Genomic DNA, 16,946 nt, shown 5'->3' with positions numbered 1-16,946 from the left:
GATTTCATTTACTCTAGGATTATACCCACAATCTTCATGATTTTAGTTTATGGAAGTTAATCCTTCCCAAATTGGGCCCATTATTAATTATGTATTGTAGCAATGCACCTTCTCAGTCTCCCCCGTCTCTGCTGCTTTTAGCCCTGGTGAGACAGGCTCAGGTAATGCAGTCCCCCTTGGGACACAAGGGAAGTTTGCTCCCCGTATCCCCACTAGTCCTGGTTAGCGAATTCTTACCCCCTTGTGGGAGAAAGTACTGCCCCTCCTCCTGGAGGGTCTCACTGTTTTTCTACTCCTGGCAGCAGGGCTTCTTCTTCTCTCTACTCTCCCCCCTCCCCTTCCTTCCACAGGGAAGGGTTTAAAAAGGTCCCAGGCAGCCCCAAGTTGGAATCAGCTGGTCCCAATTAACCTCAGGTAACTCCCCCCTCAGCTGATTCTAATTTACTACCTTGGTAACCTTTCACAGCTGAACCTGATTGACCTGTGGTTGCCTCTCAGTTGATAAGGAGAAGGGCCTTTTAACCTTCTGGTACTGATTCCTACCCCTCCCTTGCAGCTGTCTGTCCTGAGTTTATCACAGTATTAATTATTTATTATTATTATTATTATTACAATAGTGCCTAGATGGGGTCTTCACTGTGCTAGGAGCTGTACAGACACACTGTAAAAGACAATCCCTGTCCCAAAGAGCTTACACTTCTAGGATATGTCTACACAGCAAGAATTGTGGATGGGTTAGTCTACACAAGATAGCTTGAATCAGCTAATATGGGTAATGATAGTAGTGAAGACAGCACACTACGGGCTTCAGAGAAGGCTAGTGGGCTGAACACGTATCCAGGGTCGATGCTGGTCTTGTACTGCCTACACTGAAGCCTGCTATTCACTGTCTTCATTGCTTTTGTTACTCAGGCTGGCTGCATTCAAGCTAGCTTGGATAGGCTAGCCCATGAACAGCTTTCTCTGTGTAAACATACCTTTAGTTTAAGACCAGATGCAACAGATGGCTGAAAAAAACAGAGCAGGATTGTGTGGGGAGAAGACAGAACACAATGACAGTAATATGAACTTGTTTTCTTTCTTAGACTAGCTGCATGCACAATTTGTAGGTATTGAGGGTACGGTTGAGAGGTTGTTTGTTGTTTGTTGTTAAGGGAGCCAAATAGAAGATCAGAAGCAGTAGTCAGCTCTCCACTAACCTAGCTATTAACAGCTGCCAGTGTTCCGTAGGCATCATGGCTGAAGCCCACTAACTTACCCTGCAAAGCTCTGTGTTCAGTAGAGAGCAGTTCAGATACTGCATTGTTGTCCTAGACCTTTGGGAGGTGGTGAGCTGGGCAGAATGATGGATTTCATTACACCGAATACTACCAAGTGCTCTAATCTTTTTAATTCTCCACTTTTTGTAAACACCTTCTTAGTAGCTTAAACAAAATTATATTCCTCTGCCAATCTCCCCTTTTCACATTTGGTGCATTAAGACTGCCTTGTGAATTTGAACATTTTATATAATCTGTATAAAGTATCGTGCTCTCTCCCAATCTCTTAGCAAATGTTTAATAGCAGAATGCTGTACTGAGAGCTCATATTACTAAGACTTTATCAAGCCTTTTGCTAAGATACTTAATTCTCCTCCAAATCCCTTCTCAAAACTCACTTTTTCTAGCTGGCTTTCCACCACTAATCTCCATTCTGGCATGACCTAATCTTACTATTGTGATTGATCATAAAAATCTATCCACAACAAAGGGTCCACGCACCCCCTCCTGAAGAAATACCTGCAGGAGTGAAATTCCTTAAGATTTCCCACACAGACCCCAAATTATTTCATTGGGGTAGGGTTTGAAAAAAATGGGCCTTGGTTCTACCACCAAAACTCCACCCTAACCCGAATATGGTCTCAGTTCTCTCTTTGAAGAATTTAGCAAAGTCCTGTGCAGACAGAAGAATTTAAGGAGGGTCCCAAAGTCTTCAGATAAGTGATTGGAATTGTGAGAATGGGATTCAGTGAATGAGGAGAATGGGATTTATTGCTCATGGGAATACAGTATGAGAAAGGCTGAGATCATAGATGCTCCTCAAGGCAGAGATTTTGGCCTCACTGGAGTCAGTGGGAGCTTTGCCTTTGAGTTCAATGGAGCCAAGATTTCATCCCTTGACACAGACACCAATTGATCTATATTAATATAAACATAATAATCATTAATAAAACATTATGTACTCATACATACAGCCACCCCTCAACCACTAGATAGTAAAAACTCCATCGTTTCACTCCAAACTTGAGAAAATGTTAGCCTGAAAGGAGGAGCTAGCCATTGTACCCTGAAGGCCACCAAATGGAGTCTGTGGTGACCCACCCTAGCAGGCGAATTCTGCAGCTACAAGCCCTACATGGAGGCCACTCTTCATGTCTCAGGACTCAAAAAATGATGTGATTGAGTAAAGCAAAAACCCAGTATAATGTGTATGTAAAAGGGCAGGGTTACCATGGGAAACCTACTTTGGGGCATGTACCATCCCAACAGGAGCCTGGCATCAGTGTATTTTTGGCATGTCATTAAAGTATTATGTATATGTGCACTGTGTACTCATTCTACTGCAATCTTTTACACGTGATATTTTGAAATTATATAAGAGTTTTGGCTTAAGAAGCAGTTTAATTCCCTTGTTTTTCTCTTTTGGTCTTCTTCAACTCCCACTGATGTCAATGACAGGACTGTAAATTACTCCAGCGTGAGCTAGATCAGGCTCTTTGTCCAGGGCTGTATCTCTCTCTACGGATGAATAGGGAGGAGTCAGATGTTGTTCACTTGATGCATAAAAGGCCTACTAAAAAGTAGTCTGCACCTGTCTCTATCTGCCTACAGCTTTACATCAAGAGAGAGGAGAATGGCAAATCATAGGAAGAAATTCATTGATCTGGTGGATAAGGCAATTGCTGTTGGTGACACAATGGACCGTGATGATCTGCTTTTTTCTTACAAGGGGATTCTCTACCCCACAACTGTGTGCAGTCCTGAAATATTCAAGGCTCTTGAGTCCTTTGAAGCCAGGCAGGAGGATGTGATCCTAGCAGGGTATCCCAAATCTGGTGAATATAATTTGTTTGCTATGGAAATATAAGGTGTAATATAATTATAAATAACCAGGCTTTAGTTAAAACTGTGAATGAATTGTTTCAGTTTATGTTAAATATCCTTGGTTAGGAAGATATGGCAATGGGAATTATTCATATGAATGAGAGAAACAAAATGACTTATCTCATATTCCTTGCCAAAGAAATGTCATTGCTATTGTTATTGTCAATGTTTTGGTTAAAATTTTAAATGCACAGGTTAGGAAATCAAAGTAATGGTTTTCACAGCAAACATTACTCGCTTCTGTGGTGCATATACATTATTTTGTAGTACGGTACATGTTGTTACATTTGCAACATTTATGAATATGTATTTTTGCATAAAATTTAGCATTTGGTTTCTCATGCACAACGTTCTTTAGTTTCTTTTAGTTTCTATTAAAAACATTGCAGTCTTCTGAAACTTCTTGAAAAATTGAAATGTTAGGATTGTGAAATCATGGAAAGTGAATTAGTGACTAATTCTCCATTAATTCTTGTAATTTTTTCTTTCCATAGATTTCACTCAGTCCTAGTTGGGTGATGAAACTGAAAGTTATTCTGTATGAAACTTTAAAGGCTAGAATTTATTGCCACAGGAAGTCACTGAAGCAAAGAGTTTATGAAGATTCAAAAAGGGACAGGACATTTACATGGAAGACAAGAATATCTAGTTATCATAATTATGATAAAACTTTTGGATGAGTTATTAAATTTGATGATTAAGGGCTTAAGCCAATCTCTAACTATTAGAGATGAGAATTAGATATAGCATGGGAGGCAGATTATCCCACATCTACTCTGCTGGCATTTCTCCCTAGTCTTCCAAAAATTCCATGGGCGTGGAGGTAATTGTCATTAATGCAACAATAAAGATTGAGAAATCCAGCACCCAAATGTCAGGAAATGCGAGGCTAAGGATGAGAACTCACTCTATGCTCTCTTACACTTGATGCATCAAAATATCACTTTCTATTAGATAGTTTTACAAACTAGAGTTCTGTGTACAACTTTCCCTACCAGTGTAAGAAGTTACTATACAGCAGAGTCTTCAGACTTGGCTAGATTTTTAAAGTCCCAGTCAGGTCTTCAGAAAACTTTCACCAGAAAAAAGAAGAGGAAAATGTCTCTTATAACTAATCTAGAACTACTAAAATAGGTATAAAATGAGTCTCTATTCTCCATTCTGTTGGTTTCCAAGCCTAATTAAAATAGATGTCAGTGGTTTTAATAATTCCTATATACTGCTTCTACTGTATAAAATGTAACCAAGAACAGAAGTTAATGGAGCAAATTCAATCCTGATGTAACATCAGTGACTTGGAGTCACATTAGGGATGGATTTGGCCTTACAGGAGTTTTGACAAAGTAACAATAGGATCAGTTAGTGATTACAATTCACCGCAGAACTAGAATATTTCTTGTTGATTTTGATTAGTATTCCTGTATTATCTAACTGAATAATTCTGTACATCTGAACTTCATGTATGGTATGTGTCACACTGGTGAGGCTGTGTGCATCTCTGTCTCCTATCTAGTCTATCTCAGTGCACCTGTTGTTCAGGTGTTAGGCTTCATGCCCTTATCTGTCTCAGGTGTTGAATTTCACAACTTCCCCACCCTTAGATTGGGATCAGGATTCAACACCACATCTATGCCAACCACCTATTACCATGCAGGTCCAACTGGAAACCTGAATTTCTTCCCTTTGGGAGCCTGAGACCTGTGATATAGTGACCAACTGCCTTCTTAAAATCAATGTGTTTATTTGCAGTAGAATAAGCATTAGAAAAAAATATTTCAAAACAACAATTTATATGCAAATTTAGCCTCATGTTATTTTTCATGTCACTACAAGCTAAGTTAGATAGGCTTCTCTTCCATTACAGGAAAAGAGCAGACCTTAATTATGCTCTTTTAGGAAGCCCTGGAGCTCTTGCTATCAAGTCTGGTCCCAATTTGTCTTCTAGGCCCAGACATAATTTATTTAACTCCTTGAAGCACATTGATTTTTCATGTCCATTAGTTAATACTCTGTGTACAAATCTTTCCAATTGCTGTATATACATTGAAATCTGAGAAATTATTTTTCCCCAAAGGTTTTTAAATGAATTCTGTGTATTTTTAAGGCACCAATTGGGTTGGCCAGATCTTAACTGACTTAGTAACAACATCTGCAGAGAATAATGAAGATGAAACAAATAGCCTGAATGACGAGGAACTGGAAGAATTTCCCTACCTTGAAGTTGGAGATGCTGAGAAATATCAGGTGGGAACTGAGGACCAGATCCTCAAAGATATTTAGGCACCTAACTCCCATGGAAATCAATAGGAGTTAGATGCCAAAATTCCTTTGAGGATCTGGGCCTGAACACTTACTGAAACTGCTAAGACGTACTGTTTCACAAATAATTGATGACAACATGGTGTGTGAAATACCCATTGCAAAGAAAGGTCTCTGTCCAACTACAGCAATTGCTGTGACTAGAATAGATCCTGTATGTGCCACCAAATTCAGGGGGAAATGCTGGTAAATGGGCAGTCAGAGTTGAGGAGAACACAAATTAATAACAATTACATGAGACACTTACAAAAACTCAATAATATATTATTCCAAATAGAGCATAAGGAGGAGTTCCATACAAAGAAAAATACAAAAACCATGGAATAGAATGGAAATGCAAGAGCTGGGGCCAGACCCACAAAGGTTCTTAGGTGCTGGAATCTCAATTTTAGGCTCCACTGTGATCCACAAAACTCCTGATTGGTTGCCACCTAACCCTGTAGGTGCCCAAACTCACATGCCACTTAAGTTTTTGCAGTAAAAGTTCTCAAAGCACCTATGTTTCTGCCTCTGGGCATGTGCACAGCCACCTCCCTAAGCATCCGGATGTCTATCTTCCCCACTAATTCCTGTGCAATCCACAAACTGGGGAAAATAAGTGTTCCTCTGCCTAACTGGTGTGCTGAGTCCAATCCAGTAGGCATGCTCAAGAGGCCACCTAGCTCTACCAGAAATGGGCAGTGGAGAAGAGAACCACCTCCCTTATACTCTTTAGCCCAGCATATGGCAAGAGACCACTGGTTCAAGTCCACCCTCTATCGGATGAGTAGAAAGGATCTGAACAGAAATCTGCCACCTCTCAGGTGAGTGCCGTGACCACTGGACTATGGGATCTTCTGGTGTGGACCTCCTTCAATCTCTCCTACAGATGTTATTCCACTTTAATTGACTAATTGAATATTAATTAGGTGAGAAAAAGAGTGTCACCCCATAGTCCATGGATTAAAGCACTCACATGAATGGTGGGAGTTTCTTGTTCAAATCCATTCACCTCATCAGGCACAGGAGGAAGTTGAACCAGGGTGGGGAGGGTGTCTCATATCCTCAGTGAGTACCCTCACTACTGGACTAAAGATTTAAAGGAAGGTGTTCCTTCTCCTCTTTGTTTCCATCCTGCACCCCCACCCCAGTTGTTTTATGTACATGTGAGTTCTCAGGTCAAAATTTTTGGTGGCCTCAGAGTGTGACCACCAGCTCTTGCTAGTGGCCAGTCTCACACTTTTCCCTAAAATGCTTAATTAGCTTTTGGAAAAACAAATTAATTGCACACATACATGCCCTAATAACTGTTAGTTATTTATTGCTAGCTAGTAAGCTCATTGTGAAAAGTGATATTAACAAACATACAAGTATCAGTTTTCACAGCAGACTTACTCAGCCCTGCCAACCCTGGGGACAAATTAATCCCTGGATGAGGGTTCAGGGGAGGCAACGAGGGGATGGAGCCTGAAGCTCCGCAGCAGGAGCCTGAGGCCTGTTGTTGCACAGCTGGAGCCTGAAGCCCTGGGGCCAGAGCCTGCCACCGCGCCACCCCAGAGCTAAAGCCCAAAGCCTGAGACCCACTGCCCCTGGGAAGGTGGGGAAGTCACTGGGTGCCTGCTCCTCCAGCGTTGTGCCTCATGTGTCTCCAGAGGGGGGGCAGGGCCCAACCCCTGTTGGTGGCCCCAGCAACCAACACCAAGGTGAGGCATCCAGGAGCAACAGGGAAGAGAATGGGCTGCTACTTTCCCAAATCTCCCCCATACCAGCAGGCTTTGGCTGCAAGAAAAGCCCCTGGTGGCCGCATGCTGCCATGGTGGCCACATTTGAGAAATGGTGACTCTGAGCACACATACCAGATCAAGCCCACCATACTGTCAAGCTATCTGGAGTGTCTCAAGAGCATGAGTCCCACCCTCAGGGCACACTGTTAAGATTCAGGGTACAAACCCAAAGCTCATTGTGAACTCTATACTTAGATTTCACCAACCAGGTATGAAGTGTGAACTTCTTAAGCACTATAACAGCCTTAATATAGTGCCACACACAGTCCCCGTGGGTACTCCAGTCTATCTGGCCACCTGGGCAAGCTTGCCTTTGTGATACACATCCCCTTACCCCAAAAATCACAACAATATTCAGATTACTCCCAGTCCCAAAGGACCTGTCCTTTACCCCAGGTCAGTTGCACCTTAGATCTCACACCAAAGAGAATTCTTGTACCTAATCCTATAATGAACTATCTAAAGATTTATTAACTAAGAAAAAGAGATGAGAGAGTTATTTACAAGGTTAAAGCAGGTAAATGAATTACAGACTTAGGGTCCAAAAGGTATAGACAGTTCTATAATAAGCAAGCTCGATATGTCCTTTGGATCTAACCCAGGCCAAAAACTGGGGATCTTTTGCTTATGTTTAGTAATCCTTGCTCCTCGGAGTCCAAGCAGCATAAAGATACTGTCTTTTTGTCAGGGATGTTTATTCCCTTCCATCAGAGTTCAAGTTAATGGGACAAGTTCACATGCATGTCTCCTGTTCATGGATGGGGGAGCGGGGGGGTGAGCAATCAACAAAGTCTTTGTCCTCTGATGTTCCACAATTGTTTGTCTGGTGTCTATGGGCCATCTTTTGCTGTGCAGGACGTAATGCCTCTTGTGGCAAACTAGTATTTCACATGTGTAATATTTCTCTTCTGACTGTGGGGGTTTACAGTTTCAGAGCAAACACTTTTACCGTTATCTAACAAACAAATATTACCGTATAACATGGGATACAGATATTATAAGAAAGATTAATATAGGCAGCAACTTACAAGCATTTCATAATGTCTAAACACTAAACTCTTTTATAAACCTAATATCAATTTTAATAACATGAACACACAGGTAAGCCAGACTGGTTTCCAGCTATGCATTTGTCAGTGTTCAGGTGAGGCATAGGGGCCTTCGCATGAGCTTGCACCTGGTCTGCCAGCATCATATATGACTTAGGCAGAGGAGTGCCTAAGTTTGTGGATCACTAGCAGAGATAGGCACCTCCCTGTAGCCCAGACTTAAGCACTATATCTGAGGGCTTAGCATACACCTTCTTATCTGTGTCTCCCATTGGCTAATTTAGGTGGCTCCTTCCCAGCATGCTGGCTTTGCAGATCGTATTCTAAGGCACCTGTCTCTCCCCATCCATTGTATAGGGAGCCTCAGTTGTCTAATTCAGGCTTTGTGGATCACAGTGTGGTTCCTGTGGTTTTCTAGGGACCTAAAAATCAGGTTATGGAATACTGAGCATCACAATGACTAAGTCCCTTTGTGGATCCAGGCCTGGGTTCTTAATCCTAGATGAAAAACCTGCTGCACCAGTACCAGGCTGATTCAATCCATCACTGCTCTGCTGCTCACTGCCTCCAGTCTGTGTATTTGTTAATATTTTCATTCATGTACTTAGTATTTTTTCTGATGTGAACTTAGTGCTTGTGAAAGATTAAGTTAATTTTTCCAGAAAAGAGATACAGCTGCTGCAGAGTTAGTGAGAGGCTCCCTGTGCTGTCTTGCCAACATGTCTTAGTCGTGACCTAGACGAGCTAACTCTAGAGGTGACAGAGTAGTTCCATCCCCAGTGCCTATGCAGTCCTTGGCCTTTTTGCTGAGACTGCAAACAAGGATGCCAGTTACTGATGGGGACTCTTTGAAAGATACATCCAAGAGGAAACAGAGCTCAGATGCTTGTCCTGAACTTTCTGGGCTATCCCTTTTTCCTAGCTGCCTCTCTTCTCCTTGTCCCATCTTTCTCTCCCCCTCTCAACCCAACCAGAACCGCTTTCCTTCTTCTGGTTCCCAACTCCCTCTCTCTTAGTCCCAATTGATCCCCCCCTGCATCTTTGTAACTCCCCCTTTTGACCCCAAACAAGGTCTTTCAGTGCTCATCTCCCTTTTCCCTCATTCTCCAGTTAGATTCTGTTCCTTATTTTTAGATGTGTTCCATCACGTAGGGGGAAGTGTGAAATCATATTTCACTTTACCTGTTGGGTACTAGCCAGGTCTACACTCAGGGGTGTCTATAGATTACAGACACTGGCCCCAGAAAAATCACAGAACTCCTGAGACATGAAAACTGCAGAGCTGTCCAAAGCCGTTGATATACCAGCAATGGGGTATATTGGCATAGGGTTACAGAAAATGTAATGTTACATTACTTGATTTGTCTGCTTTTCCTCTTCTTTCAATTTGTATTAAAGCGGATGGAGAAATTACCTTCTAGAAGAGTTATATTTACTCATCTCCTGCCACACAATCTACCTGAGTCCATCTTCAAGAATAAAGCCAAAGTGAGTGCTCATTTAAATGTCAGTAGAATTTTCATGCCCCGTTAGACTTCCACTGTCATTTTAAAGTCTACATCATAGGTACCAAGTGCTCAGTATGACCACATTTAAGGCCTAGTTCTGTGGTATAGCATAGCTACGTCACATCACATTACAATGAAGTCTGAGAGTGTATCCAGCCCCATAAGGATCACTCAGTAGAAGAGAGATCCTCCAGTGATAGAGGAATTGCTACACAGTCTACTGTGGGTGGTCTCTTATTTTGGTGTCACTAGTGGAGGAACTTTGGTGTGGGTGGAGCTTGAGTAAAACCATTTATTTTTTCCAGTGTAACCTCTGAATTTGCCCCTGTAACTTTTAATCCAGTTTATTTTAAGAACATTCACTAACCCAAAGGGGCGAAGGAGTCTTGTTTCACACAAAGCACATGCAGATAGTGTATAATTAATTTGGGGAGATCAGGACAAGCACATTTAAATGAATGTAGCCAATAATCTTTGAAACCTAATGAGGAATAATGAAAAAATTGCATCCGCTGCCTATAGGATTAAATTATTATTTCTGTGCCCAATATATGAGGTCCAAGAAATTAGCAATATTATAATTACATATTATTTTTCTGATACTGCCATTTTGCTATGTCTCGCTCCAAAAATATATATATATTAATTTTCTAGGTACTGGTGCTTGTTCGAAATCCCAAAGACGTAGCTACATCTTTTTACCATTTTACCAATGGCATGTCTCCACTTCCCTCTTACGAGACCTGGGATGAGTTCTTCACAGCTTTCATGACTGGAAAAAGTACTGTTCCTTTTTCTACCTATCCCAATTATTCAATACATGGACTACATTTGAAAATATGGAATTTTTAACCAGATTCATTATGTTTTTTCATTTTATTTTATCACAAAAATGACTAGGTTAATAGAAGGATCTTTTAAAATTCAGACAATCTTCTTTTAAAAGGGGCTCGTTGTAGGAACATGTATCATTTTTATAAAAATCATTGATGATGAGGAGGAAACAGTCTCATGGGAGCAATCTAGAGTTTATAAGGAAGCCCAAGTTGCTGACCCAGGCTTTTGGGCCCAAGACTAAAGTTCTACGAACAGAGTGAACTGGAATTCCCCTCTCCCTTCACTGGTAGGTAAGGATTTTGAGGCAGATCTCTCCAGAGAATGTCGGGGGATACATTTTTATTGCCATGGAAGGGGCAATAGGGAACCCTTCAGCTAGAGAACCCTTTCCCCTTTGTTTGCAAAGTCCACAGATGTGACTTTTGTTTTAATCTGGCCTGCCACAAATCAGTTTATTAAAAGGTGGCTTTCTATTGTTGGCAAATGAATAAATAGCAAATACATTTTAAAAAATATCACAGTAAATAACCAAGACCATTCAAACCAGGCAAAACAACCTAGCTTTAACTCTTGACTTATTTTATAGTTAAGGGATGACAATTAATTTCCAATACAAAGTGTTTGAGGAATAAAAGGAACCTAGATGTTTCTAAGTAAAACTCCTAAAATTCTGGTACCCTGGACTAAATCCTATTATGTCTTTAATGGGCTAAGTAAACATCAAGTTCTAACAGTCTTCTTCAAGAGTGCCATGAGACTATGCTGCCTGGCAGAGGGGTCAGTCTGAAGTTCTAACTATCAGTTTAGGATTAAAGAAATATGCTCAGTCTTCAGCCATTGTTTATGTTACTAATTATTAATTTATATGATTCTTTGGTGTCCTCCAGTGCCTTGGGGCTCCTATTTTGACTATATTTGTGAATGGAGCAAGCATGTTGACGATGAAAATGTTATGACCATAACCTATGAAGAAATGAAAGAGGTGAGCTTACTGAAGAAGTGTTCAGGTAACAATTACACAGATTGTCTTTTGAGTGAACTCCAAAGCACCAACGGTTTACCATGTGAAATAGAGCTAGCCAAAATATTCACCTATTTGAGTTCTGATATTTTTTGGCTGAAATTTCAATGAGAAAAAAAAATGGAACCACCTTTTCATGATTTCTGATAAGCTCTAGTATGAGCCAAAATCTTTTAAAAGCCTAATTCCCAAATAACTGATATGCATATCCCTATCTGAATAGGCATTCAATTGTATAGGTGTGTACAGCCAGTATATTGTGATCTTGGCTATGTAGAGACTAAGTCTAACAGCTTTCCTCACACTGGGTGCAACTCACCTCTAGACAGAGGGCCAGCATAAGATCTATGCACCACTTCAGTCACACTGAATCCCTCTAAACACACTACAGGAAAGTATCAAGCCAGCTACTGTAAGTGGAAATGCCACAGAAATAAAACAATGCATTTTATTTGAATAACATCTGTCCTCTCTCCAGAACAGGGCTTTGGCAGTGAAAAAGATAGCTGAATTCTTCGTGTTGCCCTTGACTGAGGAACAGCTTCAAGCGGTTGTAGATAGGAGCAGCTTCCAGGCTATGAAAGAGAATGCCCACAAAACTCATGGTGCATTTGGCAACGTTCTTTTCCGCAAAGGTGAATTCCTAAAAAGTTCCAAAGATGCAACAACCAGTCTCCCAGCAACTTTGGGAAATCATCTCCTACTTCTTTTTTGCAGACATAACACGAGCATTTATTGACAGCAAATGCATTTTATTTTCATTTGATAAAAATATTTGAAGACCCATGTTGCATACAAATTAACATTTCATCAGAAATTCCTTTTTAAAGGAGAATGTCAGAAAAAATCCTTTAGCTAACTTTGGATACCTGCCTTTGGACATTTGTATTCCTTACCATCTACACCTTTTGCCCCTGCCAAAGCTGACCCTCTTGAGTTTGGGGTGAGGAGAGACACAGAGTGTGGGAATTTAGCAATAAGTTGTTTCTTCCCCTACAGTCAAACGGATATAGGGCCAGCTGCAGAGCTTGGATTGTACTAGGGACCCAAAGTGGGTATTTTCTTGTTTTTTTTGGTCTTAAAGCTAATCCAGTTTGCATCAGGGTGTGTCTACACTGCAATCAGAGGTCTGACTGCAGCTCAGGTAGGCCTACTCATGCTCACTTTAATTTAGCTAGCTTGGGTAAAAATAGTAGTGAAAATGCAGTGGCATGGATCAGGGCATGGGCCTGCAATAAGAGTATGTATAGCATTGCAGCTTTGTATTTTCACAAATACATTAGCAGCAAGAGGAACACCAAGAACAGGGTAGGCCCTGTTACTCAATGAGGGGGAAAAACAATAACCAAAAAATGTGAAAATGGCAGAAGTACTAACAACTTTTTTGTTTCAGTTTTCACCAAAAGTTTAGTAGCAATTGTATGTCTAACATAGTGAATGCCAGGGAAAATGAGGTAGGATCTAAGGCTAAAATAGGGAAAGAACAAGTTAAAAATTACTTAGATAAGGTGGATGTCCTCAAGTCTCCAGGTCCTGATGAAATACACCCTAGAATACTCAAGGAGCTAACAGCGGAGATATCTGAGCCATTAGCAATTATCTTCAAAAAATCATGGAAGACGGGAGAGATTCCAGAGGACTGGAAAAGGGCAAATATAGAGACAATCTATAAAAAGGGGACTAAGCACAACCCGGGGAATTATGGACCATTCATCTTAACTTCAGTACCTGGAAAGATAATGGAGAAAATAATTAAGTAAACAATTTGCAAGCACCTAGAAGATAAGATGATAAGTAAAAAACAGCATGGATTTGTCAAAAACAAATAGGGTAACAAGCCTGGTGGGTGGCGGGAAGCAGTAGATGTAGTATATCTCTGACTTTAGTAAGACATTTCATACTGTCTCACATGATCTCCTCATAAACAAACTAGGGAAATACAACCTAGATGAAGCTACGATAAGGTAGGGTGACCAGACACCTCTATAAATTCAGGACCATCCCGATATTTAGGTGTTTATCCCACGTCCTGACTGATCTTTGGTCGGGACGCAATTTGTCCCGATATTTCGTTCTGCTGGCAGCACTGGCCTTTTTTATTTATTTATTTTTGCTGCTCCGCTGGCAGCACCTGCCCTCCTCCACCCCCCCCACAGTATGTCCCGATATTTTCTCCCTCTCATCTATGTACTATAAGGTGGGTACATAACTGGTTGGAAAAGCATTCCCAGAGAGTAGTTATCAGTGGTCCATAGTCAAGATGGAAGAGCATATCAAGTGGGGTCCCCCAGGGATTGGTCCTGGTTCTGTTCAATATCTTCATCAATGATTTAGCTAATGGCCTAGATAGTACACTTTTAACGTTTGTGGATGATAACAAGCTTGGAAGGGTTGCAAATGCTTTGGAGGACAGGATTAAAATTGAGAATGATATGGACAAACTGGAGAAAAGGTCTGAAGAAAACAGGATGAAATTAAATATAGACAAATGCAAAGTACTCTACTTAGGAAGGAACAATCAGTTGCACACATACAAAATGGGAAATGACTGCCTAGGAAACTGTACTGTGGAAAGGGATCAGGGGGTCATAATGGATCACAAGCTAACTATGAGTCAACAGTGTAATGCCATTGCAGAAAAAGCAAAGATCATTCTGGGATGTAATAGCAGGAGTGTTGTAAACAAGATACGAGAAGTAATTCTTCCACTCTACACTGAGCTGATACATCCTCAACTGGAGTTTTATGTCCAGCTCTGGGCATCAAATTTCAGGAAGGATGTGGACACATTTCAGAAAGTCCAGAGGAGAATAACAAAAATGATTAAAAGTCTAGAAAACATGACTTCTGAGGAAAGATTGAAAAAACTGAGTTTGTTTAGTCTGGAGAAGGGAGGACGATAGCAGTTTTCAAGTACATAAAAGGCTGTTACAAGGAGGAGGGAGAAAAATTGTTCTCATTAACCTCTGAGGCTAGTACAAAAAGAAATGGGCTTAAATTGCAGCAATGGAGGTTTAGACATTAAACATTCTGAAAAACTCCTTTCAGGTAGTTAAGCACTAGAATAAATAGCTTAGGGAGGTTGTGGAATCTCTATCGTAGAAGGTTTTTAAGAGCAGGATAGACAAACACCTGTCAGGGATGGTCTAGATAATACTTAGTCCTGCCATGAGTGCACGGGTCTGGACTAAATGACCTCTTGAGGTCCCTTCCAGTCCTATGATTCTATGGGCTGGTCCACACTACAGGGGGAAATCGATCTTAGATACGCAACTTCAGCTACGTGAATAACGTAGCTGAAGTCAAATATCTAAGATCGGATTACTCACCCGTCCTCACCGCGCGGGATCAATGTTCGCGGCTCTCCCTGTCGATTCCGCAACTCCGTTGGGGTTGATGGAGTTCCGGAATAGATATAAGCGCGCTCAGGGATCGATATATCGAGTCTAGATGAGACGCGATATATCGATCCCCGAGCAATCGATTTTAACCTGCTGATACGGCGGGTAGTCTGGACATAGCCTATGACTCCTGTCCTTTCTCTTGGGAGGCCATAGTACATTACTGCTGCTGCTGTGAATACTAGTCTCATAGTCATCTGTTAAGGGGAATTCAGACAAGTAATTCACTTTTATTTGCTCAATGATGCTTCACAAAACTGTACTGTGTAAAGTCCTAGTAATTACTTTATTTCCTTAAATTAGGTGCATTTTCCTTTTTATGTGCTATATTGTATTAGTCAAAGAAGCTTAATGAGATGGACTCTATTACAGCAGTTTTACACTGGAGTAATTCTACTGACATCAGTAGTATTACACTGAAGTAACACTGAATCAGGCCTTGTGTTTAAAAATCATAGCAACACACTCCAGTTAGCTAAAGTGATCAAAATGACTGATCTTTAGAAAAAAACAGGAATGCTAAATTCCTCATTTTCAAAGTTTTGGTACATGTGTTATATATACTAATACATACATAAATGTTGCTTCTTTGTAGGTAGTGTAAGTGACTGGAAGAACCTTTTTAATGAAGATCAGAACCAAGAAATGGACAAAATGTTTGAAGAACGCCTAGCAAGAACTAAGCTGGGAGCAAAGATAAAGTATGAGGTGTACTGCAAAGCCTGAGGACTAAGAAAACATTGTTAAAGCAGCAGTTCTCCACAATTTTATCAGATCAGTTGCATTACATGCACTAGAAAAATAGATCAAGTGATTCAAACTTCTCTGAATGTTTGTAAATGATCACAACTCTCCAGCTCTCTTTACAGTGACAGCGGATTATCAGCATGCTTAGACTGCATACTTTTATTCAGTGCTATTGTAATCAGTCATACCCAGACCAATACTACACCACTGCTTCAGTACATATCACCTGGAAGAACCTCTCTCCTTCACTACCCTCTTTCCCCCCTACAGTTGTCCCATCTCACCCAATTCCATCAGTAAAATATTTGATAGCATTTGGTATGTGGAGATATTTTCAAAAAATATTTTAACTGAGGCATATTTCTCACAAAGGGATTTTTTACCAAACACAGGGCCTGATTCAACCCCAGCTCAAGTCAGTACAAATCTTTCCATAAGAAGACCCATAATAAGCATTGCTCAAATGGAAGGAGAGAGAGAGTAGTTATTAAAATACAGGGAAGTACAATATTTTCTTAAGGCTTTTCATCTTTCTGAAAATAGAGTCTTGTCTGGGTCTGAACAGATTTGGGAAATTTGTCTGTAGATTTATGGCCCAATTCCCTCCTGGTGTAAATGGGGGAAACTCTATTGGAGTCAGAGGCATTGTGCCCATTTATTCCCACAGAGAATTTTGCTGTTAGTATCCGAAAATACATTAGCTTGATTCTCCTCTTAGTTGTATGGGTGTCAATCAGCAGCAGCTCCATTGAAATCAGTGAAGTTACACCTGTACAAAACTGGTGTCAGGGAGAGCAGAGTCAGACTCTGCACAAATTTTCTTTGTGTGTCATTCTTAACTCTTGCTTTTGTTATTGCTGTAGCTATAATACAATTAAAACTATAGTCTAGCAATGGTTTATATGCTATTTCACATATTCTGTTGGTCTCTGAAGCATAGAACTTGGCTTGAGGTTTTGAGGTAGCCCATTGTGATGCTTAGGGTCACTAGTGGGAAAGTGGCTTTCAGAAAAAGGTGTTTGAAGTGTGCCTAATGTATAATACACTAAATAGATGTGGGAATAATTGCAATAATTGAGTGAACAGGAAAACTGAAATACCCTGCACCTTCAGCTTTCCATGCAGTAGGCAGGGAAAAGCTGATTGGCAGGGAAGGAT

The 16,946-nt window shown here is 40.7% G+C and overlaps 1 protein-coding gene across 1 annotated transcript; it reads left to right on the top strand.

Annotated features, from left to right (window-relative positions):
- Positions 1-2,892: 2,892 nt before the first annotated feature.
- Positions 2,893-15,767, top strand: LOC127048978 (sulfotransferase 6B1-like). The gene is made up of 7 exons (XM_050949170.1): positions 2,893-3,094; positions 5,248-5,387; positions 9,673-9,762; positions 10,437-10,563; positions 11,507-11,601; positions 12,119-12,275; positions 15,637-15,767. The coding sequence occupies exons 1-7, from the start codon at positions 2,893-2,895 to the stop codon at positions 15,765-15,767; spliced, it is 942 nt and encodes a 313-aa protein (XP_050805127.1).
- The last annotated feature ends 1,179 nt before the right edge of the window (positions 15,768-16,946 follow it).

The sequence above is a fragment of the Gopherus flavomarginatus genome, chromosome 4 (genome assembly GCF_025201925.1).
Source record: "Gopherus flavomarginatus isolate rGopFla2 chromosome 4, rGopFla2.mat.asm, whole genome shotgun sequence".
In the NCBI taxonomy this organism is placed as follows: domain Eukaryota; kingdom Metazoa; phylum Chordata; order Testudines; family Testudinidae; genus Gopherus; species Gopherus flavomarginatus.
The sequence above is the reverse complement of the archived record's forward strand: the minus strand, read 5'-3'. Positions and strand labels throughout refer to the sequence as shown.